At 36.5% G+C, this 27,841-nt stretch overlaps 1 protein-coding gene across 1 annotated transcript; it reads left to right on the forward strand.

The window, feature by feature from the left end:
- Positions 1 to 8,698: 8,698 nt before the first annotated feature.
- On the forward strand, positions 8,699 to 27,151 carry lovit (loss of visual transmission). The gene is made up of 9 exons (XM_089632751.1): positions 8,699 to 8,996; positions 10,639 to 10,901; positions 11,455 to 11,757; positions 12,506 to 12,607; positions 13,667 to 13,914; positions 14,872 to 15,171; positions 20,918 to 21,048; positions 26,433 to 26,607; positions 26,921 to 27,151. Exons 1-9 carry the CDS (start codon positions 8,788 to 8,790, stop codon positions 27,149 to 27,151), a joined length of 1,962 nt encoding a protein of 653 aa, XP_089488877.1. The 5' UTR covers positions 8,699 to 8,787.
- The last annotated feature ends 690 nt before the right edge of the window (positions 27,152 to 27,841 follow it).

A 27,841-nucleotide genomic window follows, 5' to 3' on the forward strand; every position in this document is an offset into this window, starting at 1 on the left:
ATCTGAATAGTCAGATAATTCCCCATCTACCTATTCCCCATCTTCTTCCTCTCACCACCACATTCGGGACGCCATAGTCTCACTGGCATCAGACGCTCGGGAGCAGTTGGGACTCTTGTGCGGTATTTACATTTTAAAAAACACATAATTTGAAACGATAATGAAAATATTTTTTTTCTAATACCTTTGTATTCAAAATGTTGAGAACTTTGAGAATAATATATCTTATATAAACATTTACCAAAGGTCTAATTAATTGCTAACACAGTATTTTCACGAGTAAAAGTTTTCAATTCCTTCGCCTTTTGATTCTTTGTATTACGCAAAAAGGATAAAAACAAACGAAGCCTTTAAAGAAAAACTTTTCTTTTCAACCACTCTCGGATCCTATTCGTATTTCATCAGCTACCGGGCGTGGTTTTTTTTTTTGTTATTAGGATTATATGAATACCTTTGTACCACAAACAGTAGCAACAGCTTCGCACATTGTATAGTTACAGGCAAAGTTAATTAATTGGAATTTATTCATTACCACTGAACTAGGCGCCGCAGGCTTACGTTCTAGACATTTTATGCTTCAAAATAATGTACACACAACCTTTAAAACATGTTGATAGTTTCCGCATTACAAAACAACTAGTAAGACTCATTTTCTGATGAATTTAGAAGGTTTTTTTTATTTTTTATTTCTATTTTACTACAAAAATCGGTTCTACAAACACAAGATGAAAAAAGAGAAAACTCGGGAAGCTACATCACAAAGAAAACATTTTTTTTTTTAGATTAGAGTCTTTTCAATTAGAGGGTTAAAAAGATGTAAGCAGGGGCACGCACTTAAAAAAGACATTAATCTACGGAAAATTACAACCCTTTTTACAGTATTTTAAAATTAAAACATTAAAATTCCATTCGTTGTGCCATTATATTTTAAAATAAAACAATTACCTAGTAAATGCCACTTTTATTTTTTATACTTAATACCGATCGGTTGTCGCTACAACCATAGCTTCTTCGGGGCAGCATACTACCTCCTCCACTGAAGTTCAGCCCAATTTTTTGCAACCCTTTTCGTGAAAGCTTAATATATTTATTGTTATTAAGTTTAATTTGTAGAACTCCATTTTATTTTTTTATTTTTTATATATACAATAATATTATTATTGGGTTTATAAAAACAGTTTATTTTTAAACAAGTTCTGCTGTGTAATTATTATTACGCGTGACAGCTGTTTCGCCCTCTGAAGGCATTATCAAACTGTGGGTAGCCCACTTACAGACGATAAATTTATATTATTTCTAGGTAGGTATTTTAATTTCATTTACTGATTTCTTAATTGATTTCTAAGTAAAATATCAAAAATTATTAATGGTTATTACCCCAGCAAAGTTTCCCCAATTAGTGTAATGTTTAAATTTGACTGAATGTCTTTATGTTAGTTATTCCCAAACGATGACTCATAGGGTTATTTTAATAGCATAATTAAGTACTTCATAGTGCACTCATATTTGCATTAGGTTTGAAGATATCTAGTAGGGGTGAACGAATTATATTTGTTTGTTCATTAATTAGAATAGCTTTTGGATTATTAGAGTTTTTGTTAATTTCTAACTGCTCTAAAAGATTCAGTTTACGGCCTTTATTTTGTATGTGTAACGGAGTTGGTTTATTATTATCATTAAGTGAGTGATTTTCATCTAGGAGATGTTTGGCAAATTGCCGTAAACTGAATCTTTTAGAGCAGTTAGAAATTAACAAAAACTCTAATAATCCAAAAGCTATTCTAATTAATGAACAAACAAATATAATTCGTTCACCCCTACTAGATATCTTCAAACCTAATGCAAATATGAGTGCACTATGAAGTACTTAATTATGCTATTAAAATAACCCTATGAGTCATCGTTTGGGAATAACTAACATAAAGACATTCAGTCAAATTTAAACATTACACTAATTGGGGAAACTTTGCTGGGGTAATAACCATTAATAATTTTTGATATTTTACTTAGAAATCAATTAAGAAATCAGTAAATGAAATTAAAATACCTACCTAGAAATAATATAAATTTATCGTCTGTAAGTGGGCTACCCACAGTTTGATAATGCCTTCAGAGGGCGAAACAGCTGTCACGCGTAATAATAATTACACAGCAGAACTTGTTTAAAAATAAACTGTTTTTATAAACCCAATAATAATATTATTGTATATATAAAAAAAAAAAAAAAAAAAAAAAAAAAAAAAAAGCTTAATATATTGGTAAAACATGTTACTTGTAGATTTTACATTTCAGCACAGTTACTGCCCTGATGAAGCTGGTGTGTAGCAATACCTAATCGGTATTACGAATCAAAAGTGATGATTAGGAAGTATTTTATAAGTATTATTTTTAAAAAATCCAACTTCGGACTCGATTTACTCGAAAACGAAAACTCAAACCAAAAGACCTTTTGTACTACGAGTTTCCGAATATGAAGAAATTGTTAAATTAATCTTTTCCCCAAGATTTTAATGAATAGGTACATATTTTAATGCTTTTAGAATACGGTTTCAAAATTATAAAAATAAGAATGACTTTTTAAAGTATTTGTTTCTCAAAATGGTAGTAATTTGACTCTACTGGTTCGGCGGAAAATTGTCAATTTTATAAAGGAATACGCTTTAATGTGAAAATATTATTGTTGTGTTATTGACATTTGAAATTAAATAACTATTAAGACTTTGCAAATGTTTATAATTCCTGATAGAGGGACCATTACTATCTTCCTAAAAAGTATTAAGATACTGAAAAAGTTGCTCGCCAAACGGAGGACTCCAACTTGGAGAAACTCATGGTGTTTGGCAGGAGAAGCAGAAGAAGGTCACCAATGCCCTGGAGTGATCAACTATCACCAAAAATAATCCATTCACTATACCGATATCTTCGGGCTAAAAAATTGGTCCTAAAAAACCATAGATATGCCAATATATAGACAGTAAAATTCTCATTCGGTGCCTACTTATTATACTATGCACCAATGAAAATCTCTGAAGTTTATTCCATAGACTTTCAGAGTTTTTTATTGGTGGATATAGTTAGGCAATCATATGTCGTCACAATATTTCGGTTCCAATTTTCGATCGGAGTTATACCCCTGACTATCACTGTCGTCTGGTACGTCGGTGTCCTTGGCTCTGCGCTAGGAGCGGAGGAGCCTTGTTCACCATGGAAATTACGATCCTCAGCAACAAAGACATACACAGAAGAGGAACCATAGATTAAAGTTCTAGATATTTTATTAACTAGAGTATGGTTGAAAATTGAATGTTTCAGCCTTACGTATTGTATCAACCGTAAGGTTAGATTCAATCTCTGATGTTATATTTTCTAAAAGAAAAAACAGTTTCTTTAAAGGAATTGCAAACGTATAAAAAATTCGTTTCAAAATTCATATGATTACCTAACAACTTGTTGGTTTCAACTTTTCTAAATCGACTGATAGGGCAGAGTCGCCATAATAATATTATATTTATCAAACGATTCACCCGAATTATACCCAGTTTAGCCCCAAGACATTTTAATTATTGTAATGCCCCTAAAACGTAGAGTTCACTACTTATGACCTTTGAAGAGACCTCAAAGGTCATAACTAGGTGCTTCAAAACATTAACTCCCGTAAAAAAAAATATGTCAAATCTTGGTTAAAACACAATGAAATAAAAATATTATTCTTATAAGTCAACCGTCATTTGTAGTAGTATTTACATCAGTTATGCAATGCCATACATTCATACCTGTTTTGTTTTTGATTGCACCAAGAGCACAATATTAATTATAACAATTAAAATAAAATAACTTTGTTTGAATACCAATTTATTATTTTATTTTAATTATTATAATTATGTATACCCACAAAGTGTTTGCTACAAGTGAAAAACAATATTTATTCATAAAACTTCTTATTTTTAAACATTTGTAGGTAACACATTTTTATGTTAAATTTTGTTTTTTATTTCAATTATTATTGCTTTTTAATAACTTCAAATAATATCATTTAACTTCAAAGAAAATGTACACCTTAATTTTATATTTTATTCTAAAAACTATATTAATATAAATATTTTATTCATTGTATTTTTATTTTTATAGTTGTTCCAATGAGATATATCAAAACTTTAAATCTATATTCATAAAAATGTAAAAGTTCTTTTGTTCAAAATCTTAAATCTCTGAAACTTCTTCACCGATTGCTTTGAAATTTTTACACAACGTTTCATTCAAATACGTGTGTATTTTTAAAACAGCGCCATCTGTTCGACAAATATGCCTTTTTTGGAAAAAAACGCCATCTCTTTGACGTATAAGCAACACGCGAAATTGTTTTTCTATCTGCACAGACAGACTGAGCTGTAAAGCTAGTAAAACATATTAAAATTAAAACTGTTTGGTCCGAAGGCAAATCACACTGTCTTGTGATTTTTTTACGTCCAAATAATAAATTGTTCTATAACAAGCTTTACTTCAGGGCCGGACCTATACAGGCGCAAATGGAGCAAACCGCTCCGGCGCCGACTTGCCAAGGCGGCAATGAGCCAAGGCGGCAATGAGCCAAGGCGTTGATAGTACCTAACACCTAATACAGCACCCTTGAGGTTTTTACTAGCGCCAGGCGCCGTTTGGTTCAGGTCCGGCCCTGCTTGTCCTCCTATTGTATAAGCCGTAGTATAAAATTTGAGGGAATCGCATTACGCCACTTTATCCTCTCTTGCATTAGCTCTTAATCTTTGGCGTTAATGTGGCTTCTTCTTCAGTCTGCATGATGTGTTGATAATCCTATCAAAAATGTTAATTTTTTTTCCACATTTAATTTTATTTTTTTAATATTTTTCAAAACATATAAACGCACCATGAAATGTGAAAGGATATATGGGAATCACAAGTAGCAAAAATAACTAAAATACTAGAAAATAAGAAAACTTTTATTGTTGTTAAAAACGGGACTGCAAGCCTTTAACGAATGATTTGACAACAAACTATCAGTTAAGAGGAAGCTACAAGCCAAAAATTTGAATATTCTTGGTATACCTTATATTTTAGGTAATAGGCATTAAAATCGCTTGACAAACAGAGTCTAGAAATGTTCAATTACAAGCACAAAACACTGCACTGTTTTTATTTATTTTGTAAATAATTTTATAAGAAAGAAAAAAAGTTAATCAAGTGAAACTGTCACAGTTAATCTTAGTTATAATACTCTATTTTTTAAAGTTGTTTGCTTTACGCATTCATACATTTCTATTGAAAAAAAATATTTTTAGTAATTTATATTTATAATTTTATTGAGTAATTTTTTTTTTATTTGTATTCTACTCAAGTGAAACGATATGAAAACCTTCAATTTATCTAAATCATATTTTTGGTATTCATAATGTACACCAATTCGTTATAAAGATTAATCAAAATACTGATTTAGCATTAAGCTTCGCCTTAAACACGAATATGTTATGAGTAAGTCGAAAGACGTGTTCTTACAGATAACAATATCTTTGCATCTCGTCCATTATATTTTTTCGGACGAGGCCATCTGTGTGAACACGTGATCATATATATGCTGAATGACTAATGACTGTTAATTAGGAAATGATCACGCAGTCACATTTTTATCTTGATAAAAAAAGCCGTACTCATTTTTCTCCGTTCACATAGTTTGGAAAAAACAGTGTAAAATAAAATATTTTTTTTAGTGCGATTTCCGCAAAAGAATTCCAACAGCCCGGATTCAGTGGAGATATGGCATCCCCAGTGTGAAGCTTTAAAGTGGAAATGAAGTTGGGAGGGAAGGAAGTTTGGGAAGTACATAATGTATTTTCAGGGCCAACAGAGTTAAAAACACAAATTAAACGAATAAACCCGCTTCATGGACAATATATGGCGAGGGAGTGAGGGTTCCCACCAAAGATATTAGAAGAACGAGATATGCTATGTTGGCCGCCGGACCGTAGGCGGAGTACTACCTAATTAGGGTACTTTGAATACTATCGGGACGTGTACGTACAGAAATTTGTTCTATGTATTAGTGCGGATACCTTAGCGCAAGCGAAGGTGTGCAGTAGTATTGGTGAACAAAACCGGCGACACCGGGCAAAACAATTCCACACAGTATGAACTGCTCATAGCACATCTCGTTCTTCTAATATCTTTGGTTCCCACAAATAATATAAATATAATTTAAACAATATTTAATCTAATGAAGGAAAAAAATGTATTTCTAAAGTTAATCATTTTCTTTCGAAAGTTCTGAAAAATTCAACTAACGGAACAACGTATCATAAAATTAAATAAACACTTTCGAACTTAGAATTAGGTACGTTTTGAAAGTTTTCAGATGAAATTTTACGATTTCACTTTTTATGTGAATACCGCACAAGAGGCTGAAGGTAGAGGGAGGGGAAGGAGGGAAAAAGATGTTGGGAAAGTACCTAACTTTACAGATCTGGTCACTTTACACGGCAAAAGCTATTTAAGTAACGTTTCGATGTGAATGGTAGTCTTACACCATGGCGATACTGAGAGTATCTTACACTTTGGAACGTGCCGCAAATATTCTGTAATATATTATTTTAAGTAAATAAATTGTGAAATGGCAAAATTTATTCAAATAACATTAAACTCACGCACGTCGGGATTGGAACCTGCGACCTGTAGATTGCTAGTCGAGAGGCTTACCCACGACCACGAAGTTAAGGAGAAAGTTTTTAAAATACCATTTTCAAGGTCACCATATTAAGCTTGCTCCATTGATTACATTGGCTCCATTTTATATGGAAGCATTTTATAAATCAATGGCTCCATTTATAAAATGGAGCCATTGATTACATTGGCTCCATTTTATACAGAACCTAATGTTTACATTTTTTGTAATTACTTTAGTTAATGAGATAGAAATATTTATTATTTTAATTTAAAGATCACCCTTTTTCGGGGATAAAAAAATATTTGCTCCTTGCTTTGACATTTTGTTTACAGAACAATCAGAGATTTTAAAAATTCTAGGTGACCTTTGCAGAGAATTAAGTTAAAAAAATAATAATTACTTTGAGTGCCAGCAGGATGGGTACTTCTTACGTAATCAATTTTGTCTGTTTATAACCTGGCATTTGAATGAGTGCTACAGTATCATCTGTTGAGTAATTTTAGAAAATGTCAATCTTAATTTCCACAAAGTTAATGTTAAATTCAGAGATATCTAATAAAATATAGCTTTTTAAGTTTTACCTATAGAGCTGTACAATTAGAGGCGCTGTTGCTTACTTATATCTCGTAAAAACTTGTCAGTGGATTTAGTTAGAGCGTTGGGAGCGTTGGAGGTCAGTTTGAGGTAAAAATATGGAAGCTATTTTTTCGCTACATGTCTCATCTAAATATTTATTTATTAACGCCCTTTTTCGGGGTTTTTACATGAGAATATTAAGAAATATACATTATTTTTGTACATAACTGAATTGCTTCATTAACAACATTTTATATTATTTTAAAGATAAATTGCAGATGTCCACTGACTTGGTATAATTGTTTCCCTCTATTAGTATTCTGGGCAAAGAGGAATACATATGGTAGTTAGTCCCATAATTTCTGCACTGAAATAAATCCTGACTTCTAGTATTGCGTTGTGGAATAAGAAAGCTTATCAATTCTAGCAATACCGGACTATCAACTAAATCATTTCATATAGAAATACCAAGTCACTGAAAATTCTTCTGTCTGACAATTTTAGCATATTCATGTAATTTAACAGAGTGTTGTAGTTCAACATAATTGCTAGAATACCCATATTAAAATCTATAAAACGTAAGAATTTGTTTTGTATTCTTTCAACAGCGTGTACATGTATATTATAATGTGGGTTCCAGACAGGAGAATTGTACTTAAGTTGACTTCTTGCATAGGCAAAATATAACAATTTAACACACTTTATATTTTTAAAATTTCTGGTTAGCCTAGTTATAAATCCCAACTTATTAAAGATTTCTGTTATGTGGTTAACAAATGAAAGATTTGATTGAAAAGTGATGCCTAAGTCTTTGATTTGTGTTAATGTCTCAAGAGCATTGTTATCAATGTTGTAATAAAAAAATCACTGAATTTTTTATTCGATAAAATCTAACTATCTGACATTTTGACATATTTAAGTAAAGTCTATTTTCATTACACCAAATTAATAATTTGTTGATATTTTCTCGAAGAATGTTGCAATGGTAAATATTTTGAATAGTTCTATAAATTAAATAAATTATAATTATAATTTATAATAAATCAATGATATTACCCAATTATTAGTTTTTTCAATTTAATATTTGATGTTTTTCCTTTTCCTGTTTTCATAAAATTCCACCAAATCTATACAAAATCCAAATATTGGTAGTTATGAGGAGAAAAGAAATAGAGGAAAGTAATTTATATTATAGTAGGGTTAAAATAACTTAAACCATTTGGAGCCAAATTTCCACACTCAATGGTGGTCGTTCACCAAAATAATAATACTGGAGGATTTCTTTCACTTATTATTTGTTAATTATTTGTAAATTACTACAATTCAGTAATGTGCTGACCGAGTCTTAAGAAGAGCTTACCTGGTACAACTAACTGTCAATTGTGTGCTTACTTTACAAAATATTGTATTTTGTAACAATATTGTATTTTGTAACTATATTGTATCCCGGTTAGGCAACGTGACTTAAGGTTAGGTTAGGTTACACAAGTGACATCTTTTCACGTTTATTTAAGATTTTTTGTTTATTTAAGATTATCATGGTTGACAAGTTGCACGAGTACGAGGGGTGGACGGGGCGTGCGCACGCATGGCGCGACAGCACGCGTGAGCACTTCCGCGCCGTGAAGTCCAGCTGGTCCCCCCTGCGAGGATTGCGCGACAGGATGTGGGGGAGGCCGCATCCCCCCGGGGTCTCTGGAGAAATAGATGGTCAGAGAAAAAATACTGATTTTGTGCATATTTACAGGTAAGTGAAAATATCAATAAATACAATTCCATAAAGACATTCAAATTGATATACTAGCCCTTCAACAAAACGAGTTGCGCGGAGCGGGGAGGAGGTGTGACCGTCTCCCTTTCTGTAATTTGTCAATAAATGAATCTGACAGTATACAGGCATCTGGCATTGTAATATTACAATTTAGTCCGCGAAAATAAAATCTTCTCACTCACTTGTCCTTTTTACAACGGTTAGCAAATTGCTTACCGCATAAAATAATCACAATTCTCAAATCGGGAGAACCAAAGTTCAGGCTTGTTTCGAAAACTTAATATTTTTTACACTATTTCGACGGTCCCGAAGAACAATGTGAGATGTGCAAATTTGTAGTTTTGCAGTAGAGCTGTTTAATGTTTCATTTCTGCATTTTTATTGTATTTAATAATATATTTCTCGAACGAAATAAATAAGGGTTAACGCAAAATATCAAACAAAACTATATTTCTTGATCTCAAAAACGGTAAAAATGCAGAAACTTGAAACAGTTCTACTGCAAAACTACAAATTTCCACATCCGGCATTGTTCTTTGGGACCGTCGATTTAGTAAGACACTTTTACAAATTTGTATAATTTATCCACCTCGCTCATTTTTAGTGTCGCTACGCAACCCGATTAAAAGGCGGTTTGGTTTTTTGGTTTTTTAACAGCTTTCAGATCCTGCGTCCCACATGGATTGCCCTGCAAACCTTTGCCATACTTTAATTTTCTGCGTAGGGTTTGGTTATTCCAATGTGTGCTATTCGGCGGACTACGTACGACTGATGTCGTAGTTTATTCAAAGCATTCTCAAACCCTTTTGGTGCCAAAATTATGGTCACGTGGTTTGCCTCCAGCTCATCGAAATGATACCTGTTCCTGAGTGATATTTACTTTCAATGACGCCCTGGTAAAAGATCACCATTCAGAATCAAAACGTTTGCTTGAAATGGCTATAATTGTATTTGGTGACCAGATCTGAATAGCCAGGTACATCCCTACTACGATCCCTTCCACTTCTTCATCTCTTTCCTCTCCCTACTATCTTCAACCTCACACCATACCCCCCAATTGGGGATGCCATAATCTCACTGGCTCGAGACGGTTGGAAGCAGTTGGGACTCTTGTGCAGTACTCACATAAAAAAGGTCTTCGAGTGCAAATTACTAATCTCCTCAATCTCCAAACTATTCTAATTCTTTCAATTCTTTCAAATCTTCCATTTCTCCAGTTTCTTTCGATTTTCCCAATTCCCCTTACTTTAACAATTACCTATGTAAGACATAGGACTTAGGTTTGCTGTTGTACGTCATAAATATGATTTCCAAGGCCGACCACAGTATCTACAGATTTTAAGTGTCACGTGATCAAGTCAGTGCCATCGAGCAACGATAGTTTGTAAATGACGGCGAATGTTGTTGATACTCGTTACTACTGCTGATCTGTGTGTTGTTTTACCGCAAACACATTAAATGTATAGAGTGCTTAGACTATTTGACAGTATTGACTTCGTAATTTGACGGAATGGAGGTCAAGGCCAGTATTCTAGTCGACCTTGCATGCTATCTAAATATCTTTTCATTTTTCTCATCTTTGACTTAGCTTCGATATAAACAAAATGTATGTTTGTAGGCAAAAGACCAGAAAAGAGCTCGTCCGCATCTCCGCCGCAGTGATGGGCATAGAGTTCTCCTACGCGGGTGAGACGGCCTTCGTGTCCCCGACCCTGCTGAAGATCGGAGTGGCGCACCAGCACATGACCCTGGTGTGGGCCTTATCCCCGCTGGTCGGCTTCTTCCTCACCCCGATCCTGGGCTCGCTCAGCGACCGGTGCCGGTCAATATTTGGAAGGAGAAGGCCTTTCATTGTGTTGCTTTCTATCGGGGTTTTGCTAGGTAGGTTGATTTTAAGCCATGTCCAATGGCATTATAAGAAGCAAGCTGGAGTATACTAGTGGGGTATGGACTAAACCACCAAACTAAATACATATGAATGCTGGAACAAAGCCAGAAAAAAACCTCATGTGCGGACGAATGGAACTTATCCGAGGTTCATGCAAACCGTGAACTTACTGGAGGCAACGAATGGATTTAGCCTATAGACGTTATGCAAATCTTTAACTCTATTGATGGCCTATTGCTAATACGCGCCTGAAAACTTAGGCCTTATTCAAGTACCACACGGCAGAACAAATTCTAACACAGCATAGTATGACAAGAGGAGTAGTATATGGATATTTACTAATTATTCTTTGAATATATATATCTTCCCAAATGAAGACATGAAAGAATATTAAAATAAGAAATCTTGAACTGTAAATGGGTGATAAATCTGGTCGTACAATATTTAAAAACAACAACAAAAAAATACGAAAACATAATGGATGTAAATTAAAAATATATATGAATCAAAATAATGTTTCCTTACGTAAATCTAATATGTTTTCAGGCTTGCTTCTGGTTCCAAATGGAGAAGACATTGGATATTCGATGGGTGATTTCTATCCATACGGAGATGAAAACGCTTCCCAAGTACTGTTGCCCGTTCTGCCTCATAGAACCTCGGCCAACAAATACGATACGATGGACGCTTCCAATCTAACGAGTGGTATTGACCCTGATCTTCCGAATTCAATCACCCCCCATCCTTGGGGAGTTTTCTTCACAATTCTTGGAACGGTGCTGTTGGACTTTGATGCAGATGCTTGCCAAAGTCCATCAAGGGCTTATTTGTTGGATGTCACAGTACCTGGTAAGTGGAAATCATAGATAACTTTACAATAGTGTATCTCCTTTCCTTCCCTTAAACAAACACCGGTACAGCATCTCCATAAGGGCAAATATACTCTGATACTCTTACATTTTGAAAGTTTGTCTTAATATCTTGACACCCACATCACTACACTAAGACGGGTTGTTTCGGAGAATTTGAACAATTCATCAAATTTCAACGTTCGTTTTCGGGTTCTGTGAAAGTTTTATTGAAGTTCTGTTATTATATAATTATTGGCTTGTTGCTTGACAGAACTGAAATAAAAACAGAACTTGAAAACATCTTTCACAGAACTTGAAAATGAACGTTGAAATTTGATGAATTGTTCAAATTTCAACGTTCATTTTCGGGTTCTGTGAAAGTCCTATTCAAGTTCTGTTATTATATCATTATAGGCTAGTTGCTTGACAGAACTGAAATAAAAACAGAACTTGAAAAAATCTTTCATAGAACTTGTAAATGAACGTTGAAATTTGATGAATTGTTCAAATTCTCCGAAACAACCCGTCCTAAGTATATTTTATCTCTGATTAGCTGCACCCAGGGATCGTCAATCTATTTTTGTATTTAAAACACTATTCTTAGGCCTTATTTTCTATTACACCCTGTTGTTTCTGGTTTTCCACAGTTTTAGTTTTCTCGTGTTGTTTTTGTTTTGTTTTTAGTTCGACTAAAAGAGAAACATAATTGGTAATTACAAATAATACACACTGCTTATATTTTCCAGAGGACCACGCAAGAGGACTGAGCACTTTTACAATAATGGCCGGTTTGGGAGGATTTTTCGGATATGGTCTGGGTGGTATAAATTGGGACGCTACTGCAATTGGTAATAAACCATTCTTGTTTTAATTTATTTATATCTAGTTGTACCCTGCCACGCATTGCTGTGGCTCAATATATCTGTGTAGATAGATTGAGCCACAAAGTTGTGTCAAAATTTCTAAGCAATCGGCGAAGAACTTACGGATATTTAAGAGTTTTAACAAACGAATTTTTATTTATTTAGATTCACCATATAGTCATTTTGGAGTACTTCAAAAGGGGTTGCCGTTATTATTATTAGGTTTATTAAAATCGCTAGAATAAACATGACAACTTTTAAAAGCCACGATCAAAGAAAATCTGTTTTACTGTCTATAAGTGACGTCATTTATCTCAGCAACTTTGACAGTGATTGATGAACTTCGGAATAGCCATCCTGCAGTCTCGTACAAAGTCGAGTGCGGGTTCAATGATTATGTCTAAGATATTTTTGAGAAGAGAACATTGGGTGGAACAGGTAAAACTAATGCTATTACACTTTTATTTTAAAACTTCCGATTTTATGTCCGGGTTAAATCTTCCCCATAGGAAAAACTAAACCCTTCCACACACTTTTCCACAAATGATCATCTAGTCAATCAACATTATGCAAGTGCATTATATAAGCAAAATAAATACAAGAACAACACGTCAACTCACCAGAGATCAAATGGGAAAATAATTCACCGACTCCAGATATTTTCATATCAGAGGGTTCGGCTCGGTAGAACTCCTAACAGGGCCTATAAATCCTACTGATCCCTCAACGTAAATATTTAAAAAATCTCTCGTTATCCTACATGTATTCAAAATGACCGACTTTTGCATCTTTATATATAATTTTTTTGATAGATCTAATACGACTAATTTTTTAATGAGAGAGCTAGGTATAATGCCAGTAGCCGAAATAACAAACGGTAATATTTTTATAGTTTGAGAATGCCAAATTGTTTTTATCTCATTTCCTAGATCTGTGTATTTTCTTATTTTTTAATTGTGTTGTCAATATAATTAGTCTTATAAATATCATTAGTCTTATACAAAAATAATGCTGAACAATCTAAAATAAATGATTTCTTTACAGGTGTGCTATTCGGTGGACACGTGAGAGCTGTATTTTCCCTGATAACCGTAATCTTCATAGTTTGTGTGAGCTACACCATATCCAGCTTCAGTGAGATACCATTGGATATCCTAGAAGATGATCTGCGCATCAAGGAGATAATTCACTTATCAAATGATCATACAGAAAAAGCACTGATTACTAATGGAGATGAAGAAAAATCATATGGGTCAGTCAATAATGCCGAAGAAACAGCTCCCCCTGTTAGTGTAAGTATACATCCATTAATATAAATGGATGAAACTAATTTGAATGAAAATTATTCATTTTGCGTGATTAAGTTACAACTGAAAAAATATGGAATCCAGGTGTAGAGTGCTCTTTCACGACTTGGAGATTTTGATCTTCGGCCCCTTATATGGTGGCAATAATAAAAATAAACAATCTCACCCGTTGCTCTCATGGAGGCGACAACTTACACAGAGGTAAAAGGAAATAGTCCTTCGTGCATTTTCTAGCATCTGTTTCAAAGGTTTCCATGAGTCCAAAAGGTTGTCAGCTCATTTGTCTTTTTTTACGCTAGGTATTGCGACAGGGGGTCTAGAACTGGGACATTGATAACTTTACAATCTCGGATCAATAGGCTATGATTTTATTCGATTTCCCGAGTACGGTCGCGTTGTTGATAGCGAGACCGATATTTATAACGCAATAATTAACAAATCTTTATATGCTGGCATTACTGTATGTATTGTTTATGAATTGACTTTCCGAAACGTCAAACATTCAGCTACATAAAAGTATAAATAATTTTGACAATGACAAATTCAAATACTAACCTAAATATGATATGCATTGGCAGTCCTTATTTACTTTTTGACATTAGAAAGGGAGTTAATTAGTTAATGCGATCTTCATTCATAACTTTTTATGTAAACGAATTTCGGTTTTCCAAGCCAGAACCAATGTGTTAATTTGTGCAAATTGGACTAAACGGATTCAACTCACAGCGCATGCGTCTTCTTTCAATTCTATAGAGTTGTATAGAGTTTGCCACATGGCCATAGGTTTGTGCGCCCAGTTATACACCTAATGATGTTTTTATACAATATTGTACCTACATGTTTTCCTTTCTAGACCCGAACGGTCATTAAGTCACAAAAGATAATATACTTGTAATGAAGTACCTACGTATCGTATTTATCAAGGCACATAATTAATTTCAGACAAACCCATTCAGGAATCCTGAATTCCTCAAAGAAGATGAAGAAATAACCAAAGAATCTAATGATACCGACGAACCAATGCATCCAATACCCGAGGAAGATAACTTGAGCCTTAATATTAAGCCAGAAAAAGAATTTGAGCAAATTTCCTTGAAGCACTACTTGATGTCAATTCTGATAATGCCATTCTCTCTGAGGATTGTTTGTGTGACGAATCTGTTTTCCTGGATGGCGCATGTCTGTTATTCTCTCTACTTTACGGACTTTGTCGGGGAAGCTGTTTTTCTGGGCAATCCTGCGGTAAGTGAAGTTATTTATACCTATTCTCCCTTACTTAATCTTTGAATCAATTAAATACAAAAAGTAAAGCTTTTCGATAATATTTAAAAAAAATAAATCTTTTTTTTTCTATCACACGTTGCCACTGATCAGACTGTCACACGTCGCAACGGATCACGTGACACCCAATCCCTTTCGCCTGTACGGTGCTGCTGGAACGTGACAGAGTGGGTACCACGTGATTTGCAAGGTTGAACCCAGTGGCGACGTGTGATGGAATTTTCGTTATTGTTTTTAATTGAAAAAATATCATCGTGCAGCCAAATGACGTTCACATTTTTTACTCCAAATTTGATCAGGCTGAATAGCAAAGCTGATATAGCTTTTACGCATGTTTGATATCATTTATTAAGTGTGATTTAGTATAGTTTTAAATACGCCTTATATAACGCACAGCCAAATTGTAAATATTTGCAACTTACCTTAACATATTTTAATAATAGACGAGACAAAATAATATTTATTTATTTATTAACGCCCTTTTTGGGGGCTTTTACAAATGAATATTAAAAAATATAAATTATTTATTGTACGTACTTAACTGAATTGCTTCATTGACAACATTTTATATTTGTTTAAAGATAAATTGAAGATGTCCACTGACTTGGTATAATTGTTTCCCCCCATTAGTATTCTGGGCTAAGAGGAATACATATGGTAGTTAGTCCCAGAATTTCTGCACTGAAATAAATCCTGACTTCTAGCATTGAACGTTGTGGAATCTTGAAAATTCTTCTGTCTGACAATTTGAGCATATTCATATAATTTAACAGAGTGTTGTAGTTCAACATAATTGCAGGAATACCCATTTTAAAATTTATAAATTGGTAGGTTATGTAGGTACAGTCGACTCTCGTTAATTCAAACCTGCGATAATTAGAACCTCTCTATAATTCAAAGTTATCACGAGTTCCCTACGAAATCTCTTTATATTTCGAACTAAATCCATACATTTTTGTACACTTGGTAATTCAAACGAAAAAATCATTGCTATATAACAAAACGACGCGTTAATTCGAACTCATCGGCGTTCAAAATTCGACAATTCAAAGTTGCAGAGAGAAAGAGGCGGAAAGATTGTTACACACACGTTAGTACAAATACAATTTTGCGACAAGTTCAAACGTGTATTGTTTTGGTTATGATTAGTTTGTGACACACACTCTAACGAATTGGTTTGTGTTATCATTCAGTTACTGTTACTCTTTCGTTGTGTATACAAATTAAAATTTTCTGTTAGTCATGAGCCCTAGAAAGTATAAATGTTTGACGATTGCTGAAAAGAAGAAGTTAATCGAAAAAGTAGAGGAAGGTGAGAAGAAAAGTGATGTTGCAAAAGAATTTAAGATTCCTCTGAGTACTCTCTCAACCATAATAAAGCACAAGGAGAAAATTAATGCTGCTCAAACTGCTGGAATACGGAAAAAAACTACTAAAGGTGAATTTCCTCGTCTGGAAGAAAGCCTGGTCATTTGGCTAAGACAGTGTAGAGGACAAAAAGTGTCTATTAGCGGAAACTTGTTGAAGGAAAAAGCAAAAGAGTTTGCGTCTATTCTAAGCATCAAAAACTTTGCGGCAAGTGAAGGGTGGCTTACAAATTTCAAAAAGAGAAATGGAGTTATGTTTAAAAAAGTTTGTGGGGAAAGTGGAAGTGTTGATGATGCAGTTTGCTTAGATTGGCACGGTAAATTGAAGACCTTGATTGAAAACTATCATGCCCGAGACATTTTTAATACTGATGAAACTGGCCTATTTTTCAAATGTTTACCGGACAAGACGCTTACTTTTAAAGATGAAAAATGTCATGGGGGGAAAACATAGTAAAGAAAGGTTGACAGTTTTACTTGCAGTAAATATGGACGGATCGGAAAAACTTAAACCCTTAGTGATAGGAAAAGCAATGAAACCGCGATCTTTCAAAGGAGTGAAGTCGTTTCCTACTGATTATCGTGCTAACAAAAAAGCTTGGATGACGACAGAACTTTTTAACAATTGGCTTTTAACAGTTAATGGGGACATGAAACGCCAAAAGCGGAAAATTTTACTATTTTTAGACAATTGCACTGTCCACAACAGTCCTCCTACATTGTCCAACGTGGAACTCTACTTCTTTCCGCCAAATAAAACTTCCAAATTGCAACCATTGGACCAAGGGATCATCCATAATTTTAAGACGTTCTATCGCAAAGAAATTGTTAAGCTCGTTTTAGAATCTCTCGACAAGCAGCTAACTGCAAATATCACGGTTCTGACAGCTATTTTACTGATTGACAAGCCATGGAGAGCTGTAACACCCCTAACGATTCTCAACTGCTTCAAAAAATCTGGTTTCTTAAAAGAAGATCAGGAAAATCTTCCAATACTTATGGATGATGAAGAACCAGCAATAGAACCATTAATTGACATCAACGATGTGAGTTTTCTTGACTTTGTTCAAGTGGATGAAGATCTTGCTGTCTCAGGTTCACTAACCGATGGCGAAATTTTATCTGCGACAGATACTAATGAAAAAAGTAACGATGAAGATGAGGACGATACATCAGAACCTTTGGCAGAAGTGTCAGTTAAGGAAGCAAGATCCTCATTCGATACCTTACAAACCTTCCGTCTACAAAACGAAAGTGATGAAAAAGCATTTCAGGCACTTTTTCTCTTAAAAAAAATTATTGAGAAGTCTGAGCAGCAGCAATGTGCTTTGAAGCAAACCAGTATAACAGAGTTCTTTCTTTCGAAAGATTAATTAATTCACATTATGATTACATGTAGTTATTAGTTAAAGAAGATGCTCATCATAAATCATTGATTGTAGAACTAGAATTTCCATCCACTATTGCAACCCTCTCAACTCCTCGAACAATAAAATTATTCCATAAAGCAGATTATGCAGAGATCAATGAAAGACTGAAAGAAACCGACTGGTCAACCGTTATAAATGCACCGGATGTAAATACAGCGTTAAATTCGTTTTATGTTATAATTGAACAGATTATCGAAGCGTTTATTCCTAAGAAAGTTGTGAAATCTGGAAAATACCCACTATGGTACACGGCAGCCTTAATAAAAATAACAAACGAAAAATTAAAATTCTTTAGAAAATGGAAGCGCCATCGGAACCCCCTTGATTATCTTTCATTTTCATTGCTTCGCAAAAGGCAAAAAACAGTCGCTTCAGCAGCTTACAAAACCTACATTTCTACGATAGAATCCGGTATACAGCATAATGTTAAAAAAATATGGTCCTACGTCAATTCTCAAAGAAAATCTCCTGCCATCCCTGATCATATGATTTACGGTGAAAAAACTGCTAATGACAGTAGAGGAGTAGCCAACTTATTTTCTGAGTATTTTGGGTCTGTATTTTCGAATGCTCAACCTGCACATACAAGCAATGCCAGTTTTTGCTCTAATTCAAATAGCATAATCAACTCAATCGAGATCAATGAAGACATCACATTCAAATACCTTAAGTCCATTGATATCAAAAAGGGACCAGGGGATGATCAACTTCCAGGGATCTTCATAAATTATTGTAGTAAACAATTGACACCCCCCATTTTTGCTATTTTCAAACTATCGTTATCTGAAGGAACATTTCCCGACAAGTGGAAAACAGCCTTGATTACCCCAATATATAAAAATGGCAGCAAAAATGATGTCTCGAACTATCGACCTATATCCAAATTACCGATACTAAGTAAAGTATTGGAAAAAATTGTTTATGATCAATTATATTCTATTATCTCACCCTCACTCTTAAATAATCAACACGGCTTCATGAAAAATCGCTCTACAACCTCAAATCTTGCATTTTTTACAAATTTTCTTCATGCTCAGATGGATATGCGATGCCAGGTAGATGCCATTTATACGGATTATTCTAAAGCATTTGACCGTGTTAATCATTATATTCTTTTACAAAAGTTATTAGGTCTAGGAATTCACGGTGACCTCTATAGATGGATCGCATCATACGTCAATAATCGGCACCAAATCACGGTTGTCAATGGTTTTGCATCTTGTTTAACGGAAATCGTCTCAGGTGTGCCCCAGGGGTCGCATCTTGGACCACTCTTATTTAATATTTATATAAATGACATTTACGAATGCTTTAAAAATAGTTACTTTGTTTTATACGCGGATGACATGAAAATTTATAAAGCTATACAGTGTTTACCCGATTGTATGGAATTGCAAAGCGATCTTGATAATTTGTGCGTATATTGTGAATCAAATTTATTGTCCTTAAACATATCTAAGTGTCACTCGATTACATTTACTAGAAATAAAAACAAAATCATCTATCCATACAACTTGAATAACAAACCTCTACAACCTATGTCTACGTGTAAAGATCTAGGTGTTTACTTAGATAGCAAATTAATTTTTGACAAGCACATTGAACACATTATTTCAAAATCCTACAGAATGCTAGGTTTATTATTAAGAATATGCAAAGTTTTCAAAAGTCCTAAGACTCTGAAAATTTTGTTTTGTTCATTGGTCAGAAGTCCACTGGAGTATGCTTCCACAATATGGAATCCTCAATATAAGGTATACATAGATTTAGTAGAAAGTATACAGAATAAATTTTCGAAACATTTACTTAAGAAATACAACAAAACTACAAATAATATGTTAACTTTACAAAAAAGACGCACATTGTCAGACCTGTTGTTTCTACATAATCTGCTAAATAATAAAATTGATAGTCCCGAATTGCTATCCGTCATTGGTTTAAATGTTCCAACGAGGCGTACCAGGCACACTACACTATTTCACATTGAAGCCAACAATACCAATGCAGCAAACAACTCAGTAATTACTCGAGCAATCACAACATACACCCATTACGAAAAATTACTACATTTAGACATATTTCATGATTCCTTCCTAACATACAAAACTAACTTATTAAATTTCTTAGCATGACATATTTCAAAAATAATTTCACATCATTTTTCAAAACTCCTATGTATTAACAGTCAATTACAATTCGTGAGCTTATTATTATAATTCTTGTTTTCAATTCATTTATTATTATATATCCACACACTTCCTTCCTTTTATTACAATGTCAGGCGAAATTACGTAATGATACTTTATGGACATACGTAATAGGTACTACAACTATGTAATAACTAAAAATATCTAACTGTATCTTATTGTACTGTGTATGTCTTAAAAAATAAATAAATAAATAAATAAATGTACACGAATGTACCTATAAACTTTTGTCATTGTTATAGAATAGGAGTTAATAAATAATAATTGATCAACACTTAAGAATTCGAAGTTTTATTTATTTACTCTCACAAATTTCGAACCATTTGATATTTCAAACACTCGATAATTCGTAATATTTTAAGAGTCCCTCGAGTTTCGAATTATCGAGAGTCGACGTATGTGCATTAGTAAATCCTTTTGTCTTATACCTAGTAATAGGTATTGGCTTCCTCTGGAACAATGCTTCGTGCAGCCTTAGTGTCCATCACCGGGGCAAGAATGCAGGGCCGGTCCCGTGCGGGAGCAATTGGAACAGTCCGCTCGGGGCGCCGATTTGTCAAGTCGCCATAGAGCCAAGGAGCTGACAAAACCTAACACCTAACATAATGCCCTTGAGGTTTCTGCGAGAACGCTGCCTCAAGGAGGGAGTACCACACGGTTCAAGAAATAACCCACTTAGTTGTATTGTTTTTGCAATTTGCAGGCATCGGAAGGAACTCTCTCGAGGGACTTGTACGAAGAAGGAGTCCGATTCGGTTGCTGGGGAATGTCAATGTACTCCCTTTCATGTGCATGCTACTCTCTTATCATCGAGAAACTCATCAAACGATACGGGTAAGTAGACAATAGTAGGTACAATTAATACTTATTGCTAGTGTACCTAATTTTCAATAAAATCTTATTATCTTACGACCCAGAAGTAAGAAAATAAGCAATTATCTTTTAATTTGAATGTTTCACCTTTCAACGTAAATTTACAAATTAAGATTTCATTGTTAAAATAATTTAATAACGAGTTACGGGTGACGTCATACGTACCTCGGTTTTGTCGTTACTGGGGGGCAACTAGGGTTGGTATGTGAATATGTTTAAGCCACAATATTTTCCACTCAAGTTCCGTATTCCTTTTTCCGGTTCTAATAGAAGCTAATTTTTTCTTCTATAAGTCTGTGTGATTTAGCATCTGGTATGGTCATATAATTTAGGTAAATATGGCATTTGAATTAACAGTATGTGTTGACCACTGAAAGTGGACTTGCGAGTTTCCATCGGATTTGTAATGTGACTCAGAATGAAACATAAAAATAATTATTTGTTTCGTGAAAATTTTATGACGGCAGCCATTATTTTTCCTCTGTTCGATACAACATATTGATACATGGTAAGCATTTATTAAGTAATCTAACCTTTGAGATCACGTGCAAGATTATTACAGTGTCCATCACATTGAATAAAAACTACCCTTCAAAGATACAACCCTCGCCTTCTTCACTGTCATTGATTTTTATAATTCCACCACTTGTTAAACCACTATAATATATGGCTTCAGTTTACGTGAGGTGATTTAAAAGTAAACATAACCTTAGTACAATATTCATGATCCACATTCTTTGTGCATATTTCTCTATTATATTCCACTCTCAATACATAACAACAAGGCAGGTGTTAACTTAACTGAGTAGGTTAGTGAGACGAGAAGGGTATTTAGGATTTACATTTGTATCTACTCTACATAAAGATGTTTTAGAATCAGCCAATAAAAACGTATCAAAAGAACTGACAGAAGATGAGCGAATGTAGATTAAATGCAGTAGAAATGAGTCGCAGTATGAAAGCTGTATGGAGATAGTACCTACTGAGCCGTATTACCACTGAAGAGATAATGCATGTTATGGATGAGATTTGAAAAGTTTGCCATCCATGCCCGAAAATTTATTCAAGCTTGTTCTACGCGACAGAACAGATGTTCTAGGACAACTTGTCATGCTGTGACGAGAGGAATGGTGCTATTAAATGAAATGTCTAAAACGGTCCATAAATGAATAAATAGTTTTGTCCGCATAAACTCAATTGATTCAAGAAATTCATACAAAATAACCTTAAAACTTTTATAGGATAACTATCTTCCCAAATGTAAATATATTAATGATATAAATAATCAATTAATTAATGGACAATAAAATAATAAAAGGGCCATGCGATCTAAGCCTGCGGTTTTCAATTTTGTGAATAACCGAAACATGCTCTATCCTTTTTGACGAAAGAAATAATATTTCCCCCATGGATTATCTACATGCTATTTGCTTACATCAGTTTGAAATATGTCTATCATAATTAGAACAACCGGTGAAAGTGCGAAATTTTCTCATGGGATTTTCGACAAAGCGGGTTGCGATCTTTGAAGTCTGTCTCTGGAAGTTCACTTTCGTAAATTGATTTATTGTTATGATCAGAATTGCGAAGAGGGAAGTATTTATAGGATTGCTTTTTACAATTGTTGATTGCATTTACTTATTGGAATGTAATTTATATTACAGTGGTGATATTTATTAAATTTATATTATGTTGATTTTATGTTTATTTTATTTTTTATGTGACACCTTACAAGAGTGTCCCTGCCCGTGCAGTGTACAGACAGGGGAACTATGTCACCACCCGGTTGGGCGGCGTTGTGAGACGGAATAAGGTAGGGGCTGTAGGAAGGGATTTGTTAATGCGGGCCTTGAAGAGGCTCGGATTATAGGAGGGAGGAAAAACAGATGCCGGTAGCTCGTTCCACATACGAGCCGACTTACACAAAAACGAGTCGTAAAAACGGCCCGTTCTCATGAAGCCAACGTCAACCGTGAACGGGTGTTCAGTTCGTGTCCGTCGAGTTTCGCGCACGTGCACCGGTGCATCAGGAATCAATGCTGCTAGCTCCTTGGAGCAGGCTCCATTGAAATACCTGGAGAACAGACATAGCATGCCTACATTGCGTCTATGCATTAGAGAAGGCAATCGGTCTGTTAACAACGGATTGTCAATCAGACGGATCGCTCTCCTTTGCACAGATTCAAGCAGGTTTATTAAGTATTTTGGGGCACCAGCCCAAAGGTGGCTCCCAAATTCAATAGTCGGGCGGACTTGAGACTTGTACAGGGTCAGCAGCTGGTCACTGTTGAAGAATCTCCTAGCCCTGTACAAGACGCCCAACTTTTTGGAGGCCTGATTTACTCGGGCTTCTATGGATCCCCGATACTTGAGCTGGCCTGATATATTAACTCCAAGCATTTCAATGGAGTCTTTATTGGGGAGAGTGCTCCCATCATATTGCACCAGACAGTCATTGATCTCCCTCTTTACCGAAATCAGACACGCTTAGGTTTTTGAGACATTGAAACTGACCAAGTTGGCCTTACCCCAGGCACGAACCATCTCGAGGTGGTGGTCAATTTTTTGCTTCAAAACTTCCCGAGCTGTTCGGACATCATAGGTGGAAGGGGGCCTGTCAAAAAGATAACCCTCGTGAACGGTGTTGTCATCAGCGTAGCAGTGAATTGGTGCACATTCAACGAGATCGTTGATGTGCAATAAAAACAGCGTCGGAGACAGCACAGATCCTTGTGGCACCCCCGCATTGATTTGGTGCGGTGAGGAAGAAGAGCCGTCAACCACGGTTTGAATTGTTCTTCCCCCCAGAAAGTCCGCAATCCAACTATGCGGGGTTGGGTGGATCCCATACGATGGTAACTTCCCGATAAGCGCCCGGTGCCAGACTCTGTCAAAGGCTTTGGAGATATCCAACCCAACGGTTTGAGTTTCACCAAAACGTTCCATGTACCGCCCCCAAATATGCGTCACATATCCGAGTAGATCGCCACACGATCGGTTTCGACGAAATCCATATTGCCGATCACTTAGGATATTGTTATTCTCGAGATATGTGAGCAATTTGTTGTTAACCACCCTTTCTAATACCTTCGAGAGTATGGAAGTGATGGCTATGGGGCGGTAGTTATAAGGGTCGGAGCGGTCCCCCTTTTTTGGGATTGGGTGGACGATTGCCTTTTTCCACAGATCTGGCACCTTTCCACCTTTGAGAGAGAGCCTAAATTATTTCGCGAGCACTGGAGTCATTTCTGCAGAACACCTCTTGAGGACCAAGGCAGGTATTCCGTCCGGCCCACTGGCTTTGTCGACTTTCAGCTCGTTCAAGACTCGGAGAACCTCTCTGTTCCGGATCTTCGGTTCCTCCATTTGAAAACCGCAGTGCGGAATGGAAGGGGGAGTCTTTCCGTTATCTTGAAGAGTTGAGTTTTCCGCGAAAATTTTTCCTAATAATTCAGCTTTCTCGCGGGCCGAGTTAGCCAGCCGACCATCAGGCTTGGTCAGAGGTGGGAAAGTGGTTCTGCAGAAAATTCTTCCGATCGAGCTAGCGAGTGACCAGAAAGCACGGCTACCAGTGGGGCAGTCAGCCAGCTTTTTCGCAATTCTCTGGTCGTGATCGCTCTTAGCTCTATTTAGAACTCTCTTACAATCCCTTGCCCGTTTTCGGTATTCCGAAAGGTTATTCATGGAGCTAATCTTCCGGAGTGCATTAAAAGCCGTATTTTTGAGTCTGACAGCTTCAGCACAGCGATGGTCAAACCACGGTTTTGTGCCCGCTCCAGAGGATTTGACGGAGAATGGAATGTAGAAATCCATTGCTGATGTGATTACTTCTCCTACCTCGCGTGCACAAATTGATGGGTCCTCGGAGCTAAAGCATACAGTACTCCAAGGAAAGGCGCCGAAGAAAGACCGCATGCCGTCCCATTTTGCTGCCCTGTAGTGCTATACCTTCCTCTTTACATGTTTGTCGGGTTGACGGTTCATGGAGGATGGGACAGAGGTGGTAATCAGGCAGTGGTCAGAGGATCCTAAGGGCGCTGTCACCTCCACTCTGTACCCGAGTGGCTCACTAGTGAGAAACAAATCGAGTAGGTTGGCTCGATGTGATGGGATGTCTGGTATTCTGGTCGGAGATTCTACGAGTTGGCTTAGTCCATGGATAAGAGCAAAGGATTCCGCTGATCTACCTGCAGAGTTCGTTGATTGTTCATTATGAACATTGAAGTCCCCCAGGATTACAAACTCGGCCGATGGGTAACGGGGCAAGAGAATATCTACAGTGTCACTCAAGTATTTAAACAACTCAGCAGTGTCTGATTCGGCAAGGTTTGGTGAGCGATATAGGCACGCATAAATTCTCATCATACCGGTGAGATCCACACGTACCCATAACACTTCGTGTTTTGCACTCTCGATATTTGCGAGACGAGCGCAGCTGATTTCAGCACGGCTGTAAAGGCAGACACCTCCTTTTGGCCTGAAAAGGCTTTCCAGATGATATCCTGGGCAGTTCAGATAGGAGGTATCTGGGGGCTCGGCAATCTGTGTTTCCGTAAGGAAGAGGAGATGGGGATTTTGTGAGAGAAGGTGGTGGTGGATGGGAGTTAGGTTGGTGTGCAGACCGCGAATGTTAGCGAAATTCACCTTCATCCTCGGTCCACACTGAGGACTCCTACTGTTCGCTGTCGCTGAGTTTATATTAATTGGTTGTGAGTTCATAGTTTTTAAGTTTGTTTTATTTGTTTGTGGGATTTAGGATGGGTTGGGAAGGATTAGGTTAAAAAGGTTGGGTAGGGAGCTGGAGAGTGGAGCAACTGGATACACCAAATGTAAGGTATGTTCTTCTGACTGCGGTTCCAGGCAATGGGCAGGAGAGTCCGTCTGTGGAGGTCGCCCAGTGCGCCCCAAACGCTGGATGCTGGGTCCTCACCGGTCACGAACCGGCACAACATCAGCAGCAGGGTTTTTTCGCTGGCTGATGGGGCAGCCCACCCTTGGTCGTGAGCCCAAGGGTCGGGCCCCTGTACTATCCAGCGGCCCGGACAGCGATAACCGGTTTACTGGATCTCCCTCAACCGACCTCTCCCAGCCCGGCCCGCCCCGCAGTAAGTAGGCTGACCCATTCATCAGTGTGATCCAGAACGCACAACCCTCCATGAGCCCGGGCACCCCTGCTAAGTCACCAAACGTAGCGAACCACTTCAGGTGACCTGTGGCAGAGGTGTTGGTAACCCAGAGTATGGTTCCCGGGGCGGCGGTACCCATTGACCACCTCCCAAATTAAAAATGTTGATGGTGCGAATAAAAATTTTATTGTATCGCAAATAATGTTGTGTTATTTCCAGGGCCAAAAAAGTTTACGTGGGGGGTCTGCTGACCAACAGCCTGGGCATGATGCTGATGGCTCTCACGAAGCACAGGGTGGGGGTCATCATCTTCAGCTGGACCGCGGGGGTGATGTACTCCACCCTGTTCACCATGCCCTACCTGCTGGTGGCGCATTATCACTCCGGAGGAATCGTAAGAATTTATAAGTTGTTCTTGAATAACCAATTCCCCATTCCGATTTTTTTTTTTTTTTTTGTTGAGTTTCAAACTCATTGTATTGACAGGTAGATAGATCGGGTACCGCCGACAATAGAAAACACATGACCCCGCATCCATTTAGAACCCCTTGTATACAAGTTTTCCGCTCCTTACCGCTTTGCACCACAAAACGAGTAAACTCGTGTCCTGCGTCTTACTCTAAAAAGGTGTATGACGAGTTTTCTCGTTTCCCGCAAAGAATGTGTCAAAAATAATTTATTTTATTGATAGTTATATTTCATTTTAGTTTGAAGTCAGCGCAGATGGTGAAGGCAGGCACGGCAGCCAGCTTCGAGGACTCGGAACAGATGTGGCCATCGTGAGCAGCATGGTGTTCCTGGCGCAATTCATCCTCTCCATGTGCATGGGATCCATCGTCAGCTATTCCGGCACCACCACCGCTGTGGTCTCCGTGGCCAGCTGTCTGGCCTTCTTCAGCGCTATTTCAGCCACTCAGATTATGTATCTAGATCTTTAGGGTATTGTTATTGTTAGTGCTAACATGCTTAGAGTAATTGATCAATGGAAGGTATCTTCTGAACAAGCCTACATAGGTGTTACCTTGTAAGTGACTAGCTCAGATGTGGGGGCTCCATTAAAGCCAGACTTAAGTTAGCCTCTCAGACACTACTGTACAGTGTACTTGTACAGAGCACACATATATTATACTAGCACTCAACTGCTGACCCCCTTAAAACTGCAAATGTGCCCTTTTATTGAGTTTTGACTGCTCACATATTATCCGGTGCCCCTAAATATAGGAAGAAAATCTTGTCTTTTACAAAAAATAGTCTACCAGTCTGATGGATTCCCCAATTTTTATGGACGGAGTGCAATCTTTGGAACCCAGAACAGATGACGGGTGAAAATGCTGTATTGTTCGATGGGTTACGCTCTGTAGAATTAACGGCATTGATACCAATACCGGTGCAATGCCAGGAGAGAGGTCAAGCTTGTGCCCAACATTCGTTGCAGGTGATATTCGACTCAAACCTTAAAATGAATCAACATACCTTACTTTGATACATTTCCCCTGATTACACGTAGAAACAGGAGAGCTCTTGTGAGGTGTCACACAAAAGATGGCATAATATTAGTTGTAAATAATAATGCACAAATCTAATTTGTTATGAAGAAATAAATATCTTTGTTAGACATATTGAAAAAA

The sequence above is a fragment of the Hesperophylax consimilis genome, chromosome 6 (genome assembly GCF_061612785.1).
Source record: "Hesperophylax consimilis isolate HC1 chromosome 6, BYU_Hcon_1.0, whole genome shotgun sequence".
NCBI lineage: Eukaryota > Metazoa > Arthropoda > Insecta > Trichoptera > Limnephilidae > Hesperophylax > Hesperophylax consimilis.